This window comes from Neoarius graeffei, chromosome 9 (genome assembly GCF_027579695.1).
Source record: "Neoarius graeffei isolate fNeoGra1 chromosome 9, fNeoGra1.pri, whole genome shotgun sequence".
Classification (NCBI taxonomy): domain Eukaryota; kingdom Metazoa; phylum Chordata; class Actinopteri; order Siluriformes; family Ariidae; genus Neoarius; species Neoarius graeffei.
In genome coordinates, this window is record NC_083577.1 from 86,871,387 (window position 1) to 86,890,674 (window position 19,288).

General features: G+C 43.9%; 1 protein-coding gene across 1 annotated transcript; it reads left to right on the plus strand.

Annotated features, from left to right (window-relative positions):
• Positions 1 to 698: 698 nt before the first annotated feature.
• LOC132891386 (G-protein coupled bile acid receptor 1-like) lies at positions 699 to 16,586 on the plus strand. The gene is made up of 2 exons (XM_060928896.1): positions 699 to 837; positions 15,004 to 16,586. Exon 2 carries the CDS (start codon positions 15,042 to 15,044, stop codon positions 16,080 to 16,082), a length of 1,041 nt encoding a protein of 346 aa, XP_060784879.1. The 5' UTR covers positions 699 to 837; positions 15,004 to 15,041; the 3' UTR covers positions 16,083 to 16,586.
• The last annotated feature ends 2,702 nt before the right edge of the window (positions 16,587 to 19,288 follow it).

A 19,288-nucleotide genomic window follows, 5' to 3' on the forward strand; every position in this document is an offset into this window, starting at 1 on the left:
GTGCGAGTCGTTTACGTGCCTGAGAGTCTATCTGATGCACAGGGTGTGAAATCTTGCACAAAATTAGTATAAAAATTAATGTAGATATAAATATCTTAAGCCAAATTATTATGGCACGTAAAAAAAAAAAAAGAAGAAATCCGAGTCCTCGTCTCCAATTTACGAGCCCGAATGCAGTTAATACACGAGTCCGAGTCCAAGTCCGAGTCATCAGTGCTCAAGTTCAAGTCAAGTCACGAGTCCTTAAAATTAGGGCCCGAGTTAGACTTGAGTACCACAAGCCTGTTATGGTGATCACAAACAATGAAAACTCAGAATAATAATAAAAAAAAAAGAGATTCCCTATGAGAACAAGTTCAAGGCGACTTGGTCGTCAGATCATCCATGCATCAAGGCATCAAGACGAGGTGCGAAGCAGCATTTTATGAAGTATGCTGGTCCAATTTCCTGATCAATTTTCTTCAAATATGGCACTCAGAATGCAGGAGAATGTGCCATTTTACACTGCTTTTTTCCCCACGGCTGTGTTATACAATCTGACCTACCACTTTTCATTCTCAGGGGTTTGGCAAGTATGTGTCATCAGCTCGTTGTAAGGTAAATTCATGCATCCTGTCTACAGCAGACATTTCTCACACTTTCACTTCCTTCTTTCAGACACCAGCAATAGGTTCACTGCTCCTTTAACAGCCATCAGACTCTTATATGATGCTTTTCCACCGTCAGTCACCAGTCCTACAGAAAAACCGGGTGGACATGGCCTTAGACAAGGAGGACAGAGCCCCATGGGACTCTTAACTATCTTATTAACAGCTGTTTCTTTATGTGATGATGAAGGTAGGTTTATTTATTTATTTATTTATTTATTTCGTCATTCAGTACTTAGAACTTCTCATTTGTCTCAAAGTCTAATCTGTGCAGCCTAATATCACTTGCATTAGATCAATGCTCACATGGTAGACAAAAGAAATGATATTTTTGTTTAGGAGTACCTTAATTGTTTAAAAGAATTTAATAAAAATTAATGGTGATGATTAAGCGTAAGGCTGAGTTTGTACCAAAAGTGTTGCACAAACATAACAAAGATTACAAAAAGATTGAAAGTATTACAGTATGAAAGTAGATGCCTTTGTTTTATTTTATTTTGGATTTTAATATAATGCACCTGCCTTGCACATTCTAATATTTAAGATTAATATAAAGTGTTTGAAAAAGGCAATTTATTGTCAAAAAAAGAAATGAAACACATAAAACAACATTTTTAATATCTTGCAATATTGTTTAATACTTTTGCCTGTAAAAGAAGTTCTTGAATGCAGACTTAGGTGCAAAATAAACATGAATAAACATAAGATATTTGGGTGTTGTTGATTTCCAGAAACATTTGTGGCATGAAAAAATATTGATTTAAAAAAATATATATGGAGAACTTATTTATAGTGAGAACTAATGCCGCTTTTCCACTACAAACGCGGCTGAGTCGGGCTGAGCCGTGCCGTGCTGAGTTGGGCTGAGTCGGGCTGAGTGGGGCTGTTGGAGTTGCATTTCGACTACAACCGCGCTGAACCGTGCTGGCTGGAAGTGGGTGGACACATTGGGTGGAGTTAGCGAAAGTGGGTGGACGTCACGTGTCGTTAAGCAGCGCAAACAGTGACATCAGTGACCTTTTAAGCGGTAGTCTCACGACCCGAATAGTAAACAATAAACATGGAGGACATGGAGTCGTTAGTGTTGCTGGTCTTGGTGCTGTGGCTTGTTGTCACCGACAACGCGGACAGATACTGGCAAGAGCGTATAGATGAGGCGAGGCACATAAGGCTTCAGAAATTCTCGTAATTCGTAATTCTTCTCCTTCCGGGTTTGCGGTGTTGACAGATCCCAGCGCGCTCGTGAGGCGTGTGTAGGCATGTGAGGACACTCCTCCTCACCAATCAGTGCACAGGGGAGTGTCTGCTCACGCCCCCAACCTCACTCGGCACGGCTTGGCTCGCTTCAGCCCCACTCCAAAACCGTGCGAGTTTTAGGGGCTAAGCAGGGCTGAAGCGAGCTGAGTCGTGCTGGTTTTTGGTAGTCGAAACGCGAGCCGTGTCGGGCTGAAGTGAGCTGAAGCGAGCTGAAGTGAGCTGAAAAAGGGTAGTGGAAAAGGGCCATAATAATGTGCAACGGTTTTGTGGCTTTTCAGTGGCTGTATTTGGATTAGTAAAAAAGAAAAAAAATTACATCATGATGTATTTTGCGAATTTGTTACATAGAAAATTAGACAATACACACGATAGATAGATAGATAGATAGATAGATAGATAGATAGATAGATAGACAGACAGACATCTCGAGGCTCCAGGCTGCATGTGACGTTTACTCCACAGCACAGTAATCATCTACCATGGGGTCAAATGCAAACAAGAACACAATAATCCATCCTTTTGATGTTAAAGTTGCTCACTGAGTTAATAATAAGTCATGTGTGAATTTGATTTAAAATGTCCAATCAATCACACATCTTTAATGAATTAATCAAACCCATGAACGTGTGTATCCAAGCAACTAGCAGATATCTTCTTGTTAAAAGAGCCTGCTAACAGGTGTACTTCAGTTCAATCTTCTTCTTTTAGTTTTTATGTCTCGCTCTAAACAGCTGCACATACAGTATATCCATTGATATCTGTTCATGAAAATTACTTCCTGAATTTTTGAGACTGGATTTTAATACAGACCAATCAGAGAAGCAGACGCCATGAGCGTCTTTTCTACTTTATAAACATTACTAAAGTTTTAAACAATATTCCTGAACTTTCCACCAGTTCCACCAAATTTGAACACATTTGAAGGTCAGCGTTGACTTTGGTGCTCGGACCCCTACAGTACATATAATTAGGAGTTATTCCAAGAAATCGAGTCGTACATCATGAGCTGATCGCCGATGAGGCACGTAGCACCGAGATTGAGTGGAATAATTGTTTTATTCTCTCCACATTCACTGGATTTTGAGAAACAGAGCGTTTTTATTTTTTGCAAATTCGATAAATAAAAACATTATCCAAAACGTCCGACAAAATAATTTCTGCTTAGAATGTAAACAAACCGGCGAAATGACAGGAGCAATTTGTTGTAATAAAAATGCTATAATAATAATCTCATCTCATAAGATACATTCTTACCATCAAATACTTTCATTCCATATTTTGTTGCTTTTTTTGTGGTTTTGTTTTCGAGTCGAGTTTTTAATTTCGTCCTCGGTTGGTTCAGCAACATGCTCTGCCATTTTGTTTTTCTCTACTCATGGTATATTAGCTGATAACCTAGTAGTAGAGTAGCCAATCAGAGTGCGTGATTGCTCATGTCCGGTGAATGTGGATAGAATAATAATAATAATACAGATATAAAGAGAATATAGATGTGACATACACTACTGTTCAAAAGTTTGGGGTCACCCACACAATTTTGTGTTTTCCATGAAAAGTCACACTTTTATTTACCACCATAAGTTGTAAAATGAATAGAAAATATAGTCAAGACATTCTTCTGGCCATTTTGAGCATTTAATCGACCCCACAAATGTGATGCTCCAGAAACTCAATCTGCTCAAAGGAAGGTCAGTTTTATAGCTTCTCTAAAGAGCTCAACTGTTTTCAGCTGTGCTAACATGATTGTACAAGGGTTTTCTAATCATCCATTAGCCTTCTGAGGCAATGAGCAAACACATTGAACCATTAGAACACTGGAGTGAGAGTTGCTGGAAATGGGCCTCTATACACCTATGGAGATATTGCACCAAAAACCAGACATTTGCAGCTAGAATAGTCATTTACCACATTAGCAATGTATAGAGTGGATTTCTGATTAGTTTAAAGTGATCTTCATTGAAAAGAACAGTGCTTTTCTTTCAAAAATAAGGACATTTCAAAGTGACCCAAAACTTTTGAACGGTAGTGTATGTACCGTAACATAACAACCCTGGCCATTGGGTATATATAATCCTGGGACAAAATACATATTTGATCACGATACGCCACTCAACCAATAACCAAAATAGTCTAAAGTTTGCTTCTTTGAACAAGAGCAACAAGGTTAAAGGAAATAACTAGTACAGAATGTGTAGATCCACTAGTTTGCATCATGCTAGCACTTGTAAAGACCCAATTAACCCAGTAACCACTTGTTACTTAGTAGGACAAGTTGGCAGAATATACAGTATAAATAATTCAATGGTGTTTCTTTATGTTTATGAATTAAAAGACACTTCATGTTTTAAAGTAATGTTGTAAAATAAATTAATGCATGTCCAGTAGGATGCTGTGTGCGCGGGTGTGGGCGGGGCTGGAGTAGGGTAGCGGAAGGAAGAAAAAGGATATGTAGTCAGCGCGGCAACCGGAGCAGTTGTTGTATTGCGAGTTTCACACAATAAATCCTCGGAAAGAAGCCATCGTGTGAAGCCTTGTATATAAACTTATATAAGTTTATCCAGAGGGAAGTTAACCCCGGAGTAGGTCATTACTCCGGCCCTGGAGACCCAACGCACCAGGAAACTGAGATTCCTCTCCCCGATCTCCTAACTACGGTTGGGAAAACATCAGGAAAGGTTAACACTGGCGACCCCGGCAGGACAGTTACACATACAACACCGGTGAGCATATTTATACCTCATGGGACCGGAGATATTGGCAAAATAGTAAAGTGGCATTTATTTTTCTTAACAACGAAAACAAGATGGCGGCCCCCAGTCAGATACACCTGAATAAAAGTAAACACGAACTCGGCAACGTAACCAGCCACTCTAACCCTGCGATGTCGCTGACTATGGCGAATGAAGGAGAAATAATGAATGTAGACAAACATTATGGTCGCAAGACACAAAATAACCCTTTTTCATGTGATGAGAGAATGTTATATGCAAGTGCTACGAGCTATATACCCATCCAATCTCTGAACTTATCCGATTCTAATCCGTTTAAGACTGATGTGGAGAGAGACTATAAAGCTGAAGTGCGATGCAAACCACCCTGCACTCACATGCATAACATTGATGGTTATGGGCAGGTAGAAATGCCATCCACAGCTACTGTTGCAACCCCCAGCACAAATCCCTTTGCCACTGTTCACTCAGGGAGTTTTATTCATAGCACTCCTGTTTTCAGTCATGCCCCTCAGTCAAAGCCATTGCCCCACTCTGCCCATCTTAAAGCATCTAAAGACTCTTATCAAGCACGCTTATCGCAAGATGGCAATACAGTTATGCAATTAATGTCTCATTCCCCAAAATGCGAGCAACGCCAACTCCGTAGACATAGCCGCCGCCCCTGCTCCGTACGCTACCAACCCTCATCAGAGAGTGAGGATGATAGCGATGCTAGGGAAAGAATCCCCACCCTCCGTCCTGGCCAGTATGATGGCACCACGCCGTGGACAGAGTTCCTGCACCGGTTTGAGAGCTGTGCCAAGGCAAATCATTGGACTGAAAAGACTAAAGCCGTCCAGTTGAAGTTTTGTCTGGTTGGCGCAGCAGGGGCAATCGTGCATAAGAACCCTCGGTCCACTCAGTGGGACTATAGCCGCCTAGTGGAGGAAGTCGAAAATGCATATGGCTCTTCATCAGAGCATGCAGCTGCCATTGCCATCGAACTAAGACAACGTGTTCGCAAGTCAGGCGAAGCTCTCCATTCATTAAGGGATGACATATATGGTAAAGTGTCAGTGGCATACAGTGATAGGACTGAGAAAGAGCAAGACGCAATAGGCGTTGAAGTTTTCACTCATGCCATAGGAGATGCAGACGTTGTACAAAAGCTGTTAGAAAAGCGACCGCAGACCTTAGCTCAAGCCTATGACATTGCTCACCGTTACGAAACCACCAAGCGAGCAGCGTCACATGTCACCACCCTTATGCACTCAGGGGCACGGGGTCTTTCTGAACGCAAACCCCGCACTGCAGCTATGGTGAGGGAAAGGACTGAAGGGGGGGAAATGGATATTCTCACCGCCATCCCGGGGGTCAACAACAAACCTGCTAGCCCTGAATTTCAACAAACAGTCCCCCGAAAAACATATAAAAACACTAAGTGGGAGGAAATTCGCTGCCACAACTGCTCAGGTATTGGGCACATGAAGAGAAATTGCCCCTCTCCCAGGAAAACGAACAGGACAGTTCATCAGTACCCGAACACCTCTCGCGAGAGCTCCGGGCCCACCGTCCTTCATTTCAAAACCCACGGTCATGAAATGAGCATCCATCTGATGGTTTATGAGTTGGACGTCTGTGCTGTGCTGGACAGTGGAGCACGGCGGAGTGTGTTTCCCCTGTGCTGTTACAACGCCATTCACCCCGATGTTAGGCCTGTACTTCAGCCATCTATGGTGAAGACGCTGCTGGGGGTCGGACCGGGTGATGTTCCGGTGATAGGGGAGGTCCAGCTCCTTGTCCAGATTAACAACCGGCAGGTGAGCGTGAATTTCCTGGTGGCCGATATTGCTGGTGAAGAGGCACTCCTAGGCCACCCATTCCTCACTCAAGCCCAAGCGCGGCTTGACTTTGGCACCAATCGCATCATCCTGTTTGGTGAGGAAGTGCCTTATTTTAGCACTGTGAGCCAGTCAAAGATCCAGGCTGTAAGGGTTTCTCGGACGGTGGTGGTGGAGGCCGGGGCGGAGTATGTCATAAGAGGCAAAGTCCCTGTTAAAAGGTGCCTGGAAGGGGAGGTGATGCTAACTCCTACCAGGGGTTTCGTAGGGAGACACAAAGTGCTAGTTGCTCGTGTGCTGCTTGAAGCCCGGCCCTTTAAGGGTGTGCCCCTCCGTGTATTTAACCCTGGCAACACTTCTGTCACCATCAGGAGAGGCACTATTGCAGGTGTCCTCCAGCCTGCGCAAGCTCTGCCGCCCAGCAGCACCACGGATATGGCCGAACTACTAGAGCACCATGAGGTCCCCCAGCACCTGCAAGAGCTTTACCAGCAGAGCGCTGCTGAGCTTGAACGTGAACAGCAGTTTCAGCTCACCCAGCTTCTATGCAGGTATGGAGCGGTGTTCTCGACAGGGCCTAATGACCTCGGCCGTACCAGCCTTGTGCAACATGACATCATGGTCCGGCCAGGTGCCGCCGTGAAGCAGCAACCGCGTCGCATGGCCTGGGAGAAACAACGGGATGCTGACCAGCAAATAGAGCAGGGCCTGGAGGCTGGAGTGGCCCGTCGCAGCAACAGCAGCTGGGCCTCGCCCATCGTGATGGTCCGTAAGAAAGATGGAACGTACCGCCTCTGTGTTGACTATCGGGCACTGAACGACTGCACTATCAAGGATGCCTACCCGCTGCCCCGTATCCAGGACACGTTGGACACTCTTTCCACTGCCAAGTGGTTCAGCACGCTGGACCTCGCGTCTGGATACTGGCAAGTGGAGCTGACACCACGAGCCCACCGAGCTGCCGCTTTCTGCACCAGAAACGGATTGTTTGAATGGAATGTCATGCCATTCGGGTTATGCAATGCCCCGGCAACGTTCCAACATTTAATGGACCGGGTGTTAGCTGGCATGCAGTGGGAAACATGTCTTGTATATTTAGATGACATCATAGTGCTAGGGCGAGACGTGTCCGAGATGTTACACCGTCTCAGTCAAGTATTTGACAGGCTACAACAAGCAAACTTGAAACTGAAGCCGGCGAAATGTTGCCTCTTCTGACGACAGGTAGCTTACTTGGGGCACGTTGTCTCCGAGGAAGGAGTGGCTTCAGACCCTGCCAAGATACAGAAGGTACGGGATTGGCCTACGCCCACTTCGGTTCAAGAAGTTCGCCAGTTCATTGGGTTGGCATCGTACTACCGAAGATTTGTCAAGGATTTTGCAACAGTAGCTGGACCCCTCCACGCTTTAACTAAGAAATACGCTCGGTTCCAGTGGACTGTGGAATGTCAACAGGCTTTCGACCAACTCAAATACCTGCTGACCACCTCCCCAGTCCTGGGCTACCCATTAGACGAAGGGAATATGGTACTGGACACTGACGCAAGTGATGTCGGCATTGGTGCTGTACTTTCTCAAGTGCAGCTAGGCAGAGAACGTGTGCTGGCCTATGGGAGTCGCCGACTGTCCAAAACTGAGCAGAATTATTGCACCACCCGGCGAGAATTGTTAGCGGTGGTTGAGTTCACATCACATTTCCGACAGTACCTCCTTGGACGGTCATTCACTGTCCGCACCGACCACAGCAGTCTTCGTTGGCTGACAAAGATGAGGGAGCCTGAGGGTCAGCTGGCCAGGTGGCTCGAGAGACTCGGCGAGTATAACTTCAACATTGTCCATCGTCCTGGCCGGCTGCATGCTAATGCGGACAGCCTCTCCCGACAGCCTTGTAGACAGTCATGCCCATGTCAACTGCCAGGGCCATCTCCTTACCCGAGGAAGGTCTGCCATCAGGCCGTGCAGTGCGATCTGGACTCTGTTCAAAGTCTGACGGTGCAGACTCCAGTGGGGGTGGACGGACACCTAACCATGATAAGAGCAAGTTCAGTGGGGGTAAATGCTCCACCTCATGACTCCCCACCATTCAGTGGTTGGTCTACCCAAGAGTTACGACAGGCACAGGTGGCTGACCCAGACATTTCACCTGTCAAGGCATGGCTAGAGGCTGGTGAAGAGCGGCCTTTATGGACCACCATCTCATCCCATAGTCCAGCCACCAAGGCCTATTGGAGCCAGTGGAGGCGCCTCTTTGTCCGAGATGGCATTTTGTTTAGGTGGTTTTACTGCCTGGATGGTGCCCAGTTTTATCCCCAAGTGATATTACCACGTGTGTTTCGTTCGGATGTCCTAGGGCAGATGCATGAAGGTCCCGTTGGAGGGCACTTCGGAACAGAGCGCATGGTGTCACGGCTTCAGACACGATACTACTGGTATCGAATGCGAGAAGACGTTAGTCTATGGTGTCAGACATGCACCAGCTGTGCATCCAAGGCAAGGCCCCATAAAACACCTCAGGCTCCTATGGGAACTGTCCGAGTTGGAGCACCGATGGAGCGGGTAGCACTGGACATTATGGGTCCGCTGAATGAGACCGAGCGCAGAAACCGCTATGTGCTCGTGATCCAGGACTATTTCACGAAGTGGGTGGAGGCTTTTCCCCTGCCCAACGAAAAGACAGAGACGGTGGCGGAAGTGCTTGCCTCCGAGTGGGTGAGCCGTTTTGGTGCTCCACATACTTTACACAGTGACCAAGGTAGAAATTTCGAATCTGAAGTGTTCCAGAAGATGTGCGCTCTGTTCGGTGTCGAGAAGACACATACTACCCCATTCCGACCGCAGTCAGACGGCCAGGTCGAGCGTTTCAATTCTACCTTGCAGAAGATCCTGGCCACGACCGCTGAGCGTTGCCACTGGGATTGGGACCTTATGATTCCCTATGCAGTTATGGCCTACAGATCAACCAGGCACAGTGCAACCGGCCTCACTCCCAATTTCATGATGTTTGGCCGGGAAGTGTGTGAGCCAGCAGACCTGGTGACTGGCCTTCCTCCTGACTCAGAGGATGCTCCTACTGCTCTTGAGTATGTCCAGCGCCTCCGTGAACGACTGGAGCTAGCTCATCAGATTGCTAGGGACGCACTTGGGGAGTCAGTGGAGCGCGCAAAGAGACAATATGACAAAAATTGCTGTCGTACACAATATTGTGTTGGAGATGCTGTGTGGTACCTCATCAAGGGCACACGGAAAGTCAAGAACAAGGTCAAGAAGTTCCTTCCATCATATGAGGGACCTTTCTTCGTCTTGGGGCAACTTGATGATCTGGTGTATCGCATACAGAAGAGCCCAAAGACCAAAGTGAAAGTGGTTCACCATGACCAGCTGAAGCCCTATCGGAGTCGTGATCCACTGGATAACGCCTGGGTCGTGGTGCAAGCCCAGGCATGGGCACCAATGGAGGTACCCTCCCCAGCCTTGACCGCAGATCCTGTGGACCCCGACCTTGCCAACCTGTTCTCCAGCGCGGACCAGGAGGAGGTCCTGGATGCAGCTGGAGGTGACTCTGAGGCAGCTGCACCGCTGTCTGGTCATCGCTCTCAAAGGCCGAGACGTCAGCGAAGATCCCCAGTCAGGTTTGGGGATTGGGTAAATTAGATAGAAAGCTGTGGTTCCACAGGGCAGAATAATCCCTGCACGGCTTGGGGACCCGGGCAGTCTACCCCGACCCCTAGAGTAGGAAAGTTATGACTGAAAAAAAAAAAAAAAAAATTATTGTTTACTGTCAACAATGTCTGCTGTTCACTTGCTCTTATGCTCCGGTTGCTCAGGTAGTATAGGGACTGTACCTTGTTGCTGTAGGCCAGCACTCATGTAACTGTAATGCCCTGTTTATTATGAATGACCTGCAAGGACTATGCCTCCCTATTGGGGTATTTTGCTTTTTGTTTCCATGTTTTTAAAAAAAAAAAAAAAAAAAATTGAAGTAAAGAGATGTTTGGTTATGCTGTTATACTGGATTAGAATTAGTTGTAATTGCTATCCAGAGTGGGGGTAGTGTTGTAAAATAAATTAATGCATGTCCAGTAGGATGCTGTGTGCGCGGGTGTGGGCGGGGCTGGAGTAGGGTAGCGGAAGGAAGAAAAAGGATATGTAGTCAGCGCGGCAACCGGAGCAGTTGTTGTATTGCGAGTTTCACACAATAAATCCTCGGAAAGAAGCCATCGTGTGAAGCCTTGTATATAAACTTATATAAGTTTATCCAGAGGGAAGTTAACCCCGGAGTAGGTCATTACTCCGGCCCTGGAGACCCAACGCACCAGTAAACTGAGATTCCTCTCCCCTGATCTCCTAACTACGGTTGGGAAAACATCAGGAAAGGTTAACAGTAATGATGGATGTCATTTCTCTTTATTTAGTTGTTCAGTTCTTGACATAATATATATGGATTACCGCAGTTGTCAAATAGGGCTGTTTACTGTATTTTTATTATTTACTGTTTGATCTCAAACGCATTAAAGGTAGACTCCCTTTCAGATTGTTCAAGTGTAGGTCATAAATAGAATTTTCCCAGACACCCAATATTTTTTTTAGTGGACTGAAAGCTACTGAATTTGAATCATAGACTTCCGATTTTATTAGTTTTTTTCCTAAAAGAACAATTAATTTTAATTTTTGAGCTCAGTGGCCCTAAATTCTCCGCCATTTTTTTCTTGCCTCACCGTGACCTAAACCAAGATACTACGTCATGCATGATGTGGGGGGTTTCCCCGTTCACAATGCATTGTGGGATACAAATTTGCATAACCCACCTGTTTCAGACATGAGCCCGAGGAGAGAAAAAAAATCTCTAAAGTTTGATTCCTTTCCTTCGCAGTACAGGGTCTTTTCGTCTCACTTTCCGTTACTGTAGTCGGTCTGAAGAAATTCCCGAGGTTATACTAAAGTCGAGTTTAGGAAAGTCTATTAGTGACATTACAAAGCTAGAGGAGGGTTCGTATTCCTAAAACTATTACTTCTGATCACTACGTTTGGCAAAAACATGAGCGAACACAAAAATATGAATGTAACAGGCAGGCGGGATCAAGGTCACTTTCGTTTTTATTTTTTAACTGTCACTGAACACAAAACACGCTTTTCAGCAGTTTCAGAATAAACTGTGTGCCACTGCACCGACGTGATTTCAGTCAGGGGAAGAGTTCCTCTCGCTGCACACACACACAGCACCGGGCTCGCTCTCCAGTCACAAGAGACCACACAAGAGACCACGCCCCCGCTGCCACAGTGAAAAAGAACCGTATACTGTCTTGCTCAACAAAATAAACTGCACAGTACGATAGTGAATCGAGAGGTTGTTCACCAGAAGTTGTGCAATATGGGTGTATAGTCTAATTACACACATTTTCACACAGCGGTCTTCACTATCGCAATGATAAAAAAGGTCCGTCTATGTAAACTATCTAATGCACAGGAATAATATTTACATTGTGAAATCAATACATAATTTTCGTTATGACTAAAGAATATTGGCTAGAATACGCTCAATGAAAAAAGGACTTCAACAAGATGAGGGACCCGGCTCAAGTTTGGACTAATTGCAGCATGTTCTTCACTAATTACAGTATTTATGAGAGGGAGAAACAGACTAACCAGCATTTGATGTGTAGGATCCATTGGCTTCGTCATATTTTCTGTCACAACTTGAGTACTGAACTTGCAATGTGAATGTTATGATTATCTCCTCGTCTCACGGAAAAAAAGACGTAACTGGGTCAGAGCCCGGTCAATGAAAACTTGTGCATGCACACACACGGACTTCCTCTGTCTGCTTGACTGCGCGAAGCGAGCGATTTCATGCACATTATTTGCTTTAATCCCCTCAAATTAAATAACTTCCCAGCCACAGAATGGCCTGATATTCATCTCATCTCATTATCTCTAGCCGCTTTATCCTGTTCTACAGGGTCGCAGGCAAGCTGGAGCCTATCCCAGCTGACTACGGGCGAAAGGCGGGGTACACCCTGGACAAGTCGCCAGGTCATCACAGGGCTGACACATAGACACAGACAACCATTCACACTCACATTCACACCTACGCTCAATTTAGAGTCACCAGTTAACCTAACCTGCATGTCTTTGGACTGTGGGGGAAACCGGAGCACCCGGAGGAAACCCACGCGGACACGGGGAGAACATGCAAACTCCGCACAGAAAGGCCCTCGCCGGCCCCGGGGCTCGAGCCCAGGACCTTCTTGCTGTGAGGCGACAGCGCTAACCACTACACCACCGTGCCGCCCCTTGGCCTGATATTTTGTGAGATATTACAGAAATAAACAGATATCACAATCACCACATTTCAGAGGGAACTACAGTAAATTTCACCGATTTTATGAAATCGAAAGGCCGTCTAGCTTTAAGAAGGCAAGAAACTCGTCCACTAATTAACTTTTGACGAGACACACCTGTTAATTGAAAAGTATTCCAGGTGACTCCCTCATGAAGCTGGTTAAGATAACGCCAATAGTTCGTAAAGTGTCATCAAGGTAAATGCTGGATATGCTGAAGAATCTAAAATATGGAACATTTTGTTTTTGATTTTAACACTTCTTTTTTGTTTACCACATAATTCCATATAGGTTCCATGCTATTTCATAGTTTTGATGTCTTCAGTGTTGTTCTCCAATGTAGAAAATACAAAATACAGAAAAACCTATGAATGAGTAGAGTAGGGGTGTACAAACTTTTGACTGGTAATGTGTGTGTATAATTACGATTTACGGGACCCTAGGAAAGAGTCCTAATACATCCACTAAACAGGCAAGTATATTGTAGTTACAGATGATTTACACACTCTTACAAATGGATTACAGACGTATGGCTTTTGTAAACACGTGTACATTAAATTCAGCTTTGGCTTGCGTTAGTAACCAACAGGACATTTGGTCACAAGTGTAATGTCATTCATATATTTCTATCTACACAGGATCTGTCCACCTACAGATTATAGGTTAATTACATATTCATATTGACTGTGAGTTGGCCTAGTGGTTAGCGTGTCCCCCTCTCGACCGGGAGATCACAAGTTATACTCGTGGTCGGGTCATACCAAAGACCATCATAAAAAATGGTACCTACTACCATCTGGTAAGGCACGCTGCAATACAGATGAGAGTCAAACTCTTGCAGTTATCAGAGGACCCACCCCCCACTGTAACCCCAGCTGTATAGGTGAGAGGCCGAGGGCTATCGAAACAGAGATTGGCGCCGCAGCCATATGCCTTAAAGAGTTGGTTAGTACTGGGACAGGAGACTGTCTGGGAAGACCAGATTCTGGACAGTTGAAAGTCACACTTGGAAGACACTCTGGATACTTACAGTCATGCTTTTATGGCTGAGGACTACAGTTGGCTTGCTAACTTTGGGACTGCGGTTGTCATGAACAGTTTTGCACTCAAGTTTCCATCAATGAAGAGTTTATAACATCAACGAAACTGACTTCATGTTAAAACTGTTAATGTTATAATCATGTTGTCTGTTGTTGTCCAGATGAGGATGGGTTCCCTTTTGAGTCTGGTTCCTCTCGAGGTTTCTTCCTCGTGTCGTCTGGGGGAATTTGTCCTTGCCACCGTCACCATGGGCTTGCTCATTGGGGATAGATTAGGGATAAAATTGGCTCATGTCTTGGATCATTCAGATTCTGTAAAGCTGCTTTGGGACAATGTCTATTGTTAAAAGCGCTATACAAACAAACTTGACTTGACTTGATTCTGGCGTGAGAGGGACTTTGACTTGATCGTGCTGGAAAGTGAAGCTTTTCTTCATCTTCAGCTGTCTAACAGAGGCCTGCAGGTTTTGTGTCAAGATAGATTGGTATTTGGAGCTAGCCATGATTCTTTCTTGACTGGAACCCCAGTCCCAGTTGAAGCAAAGTAGCCTTATAGCATGATGCTGCCACCACCATGCTTCACTGTGGGTATGGTGTCTTTTGGGTGATAAGTTCTCTTGTGTCCCCCCCAAAAAAAAAAAAAAAAAAAATGTCTATTATAATTATGCCCAAAAAGTTCTACCTTGGTCTCATTAGACCATAACACATTTTGCCACATGCTTTGGGGTAATTTACGTGGGCTTGGGTGCTTTTTTTGTGTGAGAAAGAGCTTCTGTCTACCCCATAGTCCAGACATGTGAAGAATGCAAGAGATCATCCTTGAAGCTCCTGCAGCTCCTTTAATGACACCATACTGTAGGTCTCTTGGCAGCCTCCCAGAAATATTTTTGTCTTGTACTTTTCTAAGTTTTGGAGGGATGTCCTGCTCTTAGTAATCTCACTGTGGTGCGCAATTTTCTCCACTTCTTGAAGATGGCCTTTTGGAAATTCATTGTAATCCTCTCCTGATCGATACCTTTCAACAATGAGATCCTGTACATGTTTAGATTTTTTTAATATTAACTGTACATGTTCATGATTTATTAAAATGACAAACTGAATGTATTAAAATTACAGGCACCCTCTTCCTCTTAATGTTCTCTTTCTGTTTGCATCTTTGACTTTCTCAGGCTACATGGAACGAGGGTGAGATGCACTGAGCACCACGATGAACTGCACGGACCAGAGTGATAAGGAGAAGCTTATCGTCTTCATCACCCTGCCACTGTCCACCATTATCATCCTCACCAACCTCATCATCATCGTGGGTATTGCCTGCAACAGACAGCTCCACAACACGCCCAACTACTTCTTCCTGAGCCTGCTGGTGGCAGATCTTTGCACGGGCCTTGCTCTGCCCTTCATCCCTCGCATGGGTCTCAACCGATCGCTACACTTTTGGTCCTGCCTGCTCGTACACATCTTCCCCAATTTCCTCTTCCTGTCCTTCCTTTTCAACCTGGTCATGGTGCACTATGAGCGGTATCTGTGTATAGTCCGTCCGCTGCACTACAGCCAGTTTTGGGTGCACCGCTGCTTTCCGGCTGCACTTTTAGCCGTATGGATTCCTCCTCTCCTCTATGCTAGTTTACCCGCCTTTGGATGGAACAACTGGACAGAGAAACAACTTAACCTCAGCTTGGATGCTAATATGTGTAATGTTCATCTGCATGAAAATGAATCCGCTAGAAGTGGACATAACTGTTCAGGAAGGACACTTGATGATGATTATTGTTCCTACAAACAAATTTTTCCCATACCCTTTATCTACTTGGAAGTCTACGGGCTGCTCCTGCCTGCCATCTTGTCCATCGTGGTCATGACAGGCCGAGTTCTCTGGATTACTCGAAAGCAACTGCGTGAAATTTGTAAGCTTAATCGATCTGTGGAACGCAGTGCGACCTCAGAACACGAACATCGCCTCAATCTGCGCTACGCAAAGTGCGTCGCTGCTGTCTCGGTCACCTTCCTGGTCTGCTGGGTGCCCTACATCATCTACCTGCAGATTTCTGTCATGTTGCTTCAAGAAGGTGTGAGGAGAAACTCCTCCCTCAATATCATCCTCTCGTGCACTGGAATCGGCAGCATGGCCATCATACCCATCATACTCAGTCTCACCAACAGGCAGTACACAGAGCCAGTATGCAATATGCTGATTAAAATCAGGACTCGTTGTACGAGAATACAGGATTTAGGAGATCCTCCATGAAAAATGTACTATTCTTTTTGAACAGCATTATCACAAATGTCTTCTTTTATGAGTGTGTAGCAGGAGGCCAGATTTTGGTAGCTGAATCAGTATCTTTACTGATTCGTCCTGTTTTATTTCCTTGTCAGGTTGTTAAGTAGCTAGTATGATAACGTTCTGCTGCATTCCAGTACTGGTTTCAAAGTTCCCTTGTTGAAAACTTTTAGTTTCCTTAATGGTTTCCATTCATGATGTATGACTTGGGTTTAATGATTTGCAAGAATCCAATCTTTTTTTGTTTTAATTACAGAGCCAAATACACTTCTGTTCAAAAAAAAAGCAACCTTCGGCACACTATTTTTTCTATAAACTTATTCTACATTATTGAGTCAGTACAAAAATGTTAGATATCCAAACATTAGTTTTCCAACACAAAATTGAATGTTACAGAAAAAAAAATGTTTGTACTGTATGCCAGTAAAGAAATCAACATATTATGTTAGATATACAGTGGCATGCAAAAGTTTGGGCACCCTTACTGAAAATGTCTGTTACTGTGAATAGTTAAGTGAGCAGAAGATGAACTGATCACCAAAAGGCATAAAGGTAAAGACGACACATTTCTTTAATATTTTCCGCAAGATTAATTTTTTTTTTATTTCCATAATTTACAGGCGTAAAATACCAAAAAAATGAAAAGGACCTGAAGCAAAAGTTTGGGCACCTGACATGGTCAGTACCTAGTAACACCCCCTTTGGCAAGTATCACAGCTTGTAAACACTTTTTGTAGCCAGATAATAATCTTTCAGTTCTTACCTGGGGGATTTTCACACATTCGTCCTTGCAAAAGGCTTCCAGTTCTACAAGTTTCTTGGGCTGTCTTGCATGCACTGCTCTTTTGAGATCTATCCACAGATTTTCAATGATGTTTAGGTCAGGAGACTGTGAGGGCCCGGGCAAAACCTGCAGCTTGGGCCTCTTGAGGTATTCCATTGTAGATTTTAAGGTGTGTTTTGGGTCATCGTCTTATTGTAGGACCCATCCTCTTTTTAACTTCAACTTTTTTACAGATGGTGTGATGTTTGCTTCCAGAATTTGCTGGTATTTATTCGAATCCATGCTTCCCTCGACCAATGAAATGTGCCCTGTGCCACTGGCTGCAGCACAACCCCAAAGCATGATCGATCCACACCCATGCTTCAGAGTTGGAGAGGTGTTCTTTTCCTGGAATTTGGCCCCCTTTTTTCTCCAAACATACCTTTGAACGTTGTGGCCAAAAAGTTCTATTTTGATTTCATCAGTCCACAGGACTTGTTTCCAAAATGCATCAGGCTTATTTAGATGTTCATTTGCAAATTTCAGACGCTGAATTTTGTGGCTCGGATGCAGGAAAGGTTTTCTTCTGATGACTCTTCCATGAAGGTCATATTTGTTCAGGTGTCGCTGCATAGTAGAACAGTGCACCACCACTCCAGGGTCTGCTCAATCTTTCTGAAGGTCTTTTGCAGTCAAACAGGGGTTTTTATTTGCCTTTCTAGCAATCCAACGAGCAGTTCTTTCAGAAAGTTTTCTTCATCTTCCAGACCTCACCTTGATCTCCACTGTTTCTGTTAACTGCCATTTCTTAATAACATTACAATCTGAGGAAACAGCTACCTGAAAACACTTTGCTACGCTCTTGTAGCCTTCTCCTGCTTTGTGAGCATCAATTATTTTATTATTCAGAATGCGAGGGAGTTGCTTAGAGGAGCCCATGGCTGTTGATTTTAGGGACAAGTTTGAGGAGTCAGAGAATTTATACAGCTTTGAAATCTGCATCATCTGACCTTTCCTAATGAAGAATTTGAACAAGCCACAGCTCAATAAGCTAATTAAGGTCTGGAACCTTGGTAAAAGTTACTTGAGAACTCAAATGTATTGGGGTGCCCAAACTTTCGCATGGTGTTCCTTTTTCTTTTTTCACTCTCCAATTGTACAAACCAAAAATAATACAAAAAAAAAAAATCTTGCAGAAATCACTGAAAAGAAATGTATTTTCTTTACCTTTATGCCTTTTGGTGACCAGTTCATCTTCTGCTCACTTAACTATTCACAGGAACAGACATTTTCAGTAAGGGTGCCCAAACTTTTGCATGCCATTGTATGGATGTGGGTGTTTACGTAAATGAGGAATTAATTCTAATGTTTGTAAACAAATTAACTGATAATGTTTAACCTGCGTCAGAAAATCTTTCTGTTCCACTTTCTAAGTATTTTCGTAGATCACATTTTGTTCATCATTCGTTGTTGTTTGTATTAATTTCTAGTTTTGTCGTTTACCAATAAACGTCAACAGGAAATTGAGATTGTAACCACATGAAAATCCAGGTCAAAGGTCGCATGTCATTCCTTGAAACAAAATATAAAATGTCTGCTAATTATTATAATATGTGGAAGATATTTACAACAAACTGCAAAAATATATATATATATATTTCTGAATGGAATAGAAAAATCTGAATATTTCAAGCATGTGATTTTTTTATACGCGAGGAATTTAATTCTGGTCTAATTCTATTTATTTCAATTGGATTCCAAATACTCTATAAACATTCCATTCTGTTATGAATCAGAAAAAAATTATTATAAATCACAGCACTTTTATTTTTTAAAGTACTTCATCTACTTCAACAATGTTACACAAAGATCGATCCATAACAGTTGTAAATGTCCCTTAATCCCACAGGGTGTCGATAATGGTGGACACCGGTGAAAGTGATCACTATTATTGACACCTCACGTGACTTCTCAAACGAGCGTTTAGATACAAAATGGCGGCTGTCACATGAAAGAGTAAGAAATAAAGTAGGTTTCGACAAGGAGATCATGAAATATCGGTGAATTTGATCAGTAAAAACATGTCCATGATCTTTCCACCATGTTTACCTGCGATGATAATGTCCGGGTTTTCCGAAAAATTGCTGATCGTGCTGAAAAAAATCCATCTCAGGTAACGAGCTGTGCCATCAGACGACAAGCGCAAAGGGCGAGGCGGGTCTTCCGGTTGATTAATTAACCAATAATAACTGTTGGAACTGAAACTCACCTTTGTAAAATTGTTTTTTATTGGTAAATCTGAAAAGGTGTTGATAATTATAGACTGTCGATAATTGTAGTTGCCGCTCTATTTTTTTTCTATCTATCTATCTATCTATCTATCTATCTATCTATCTATCTATCTATCTAT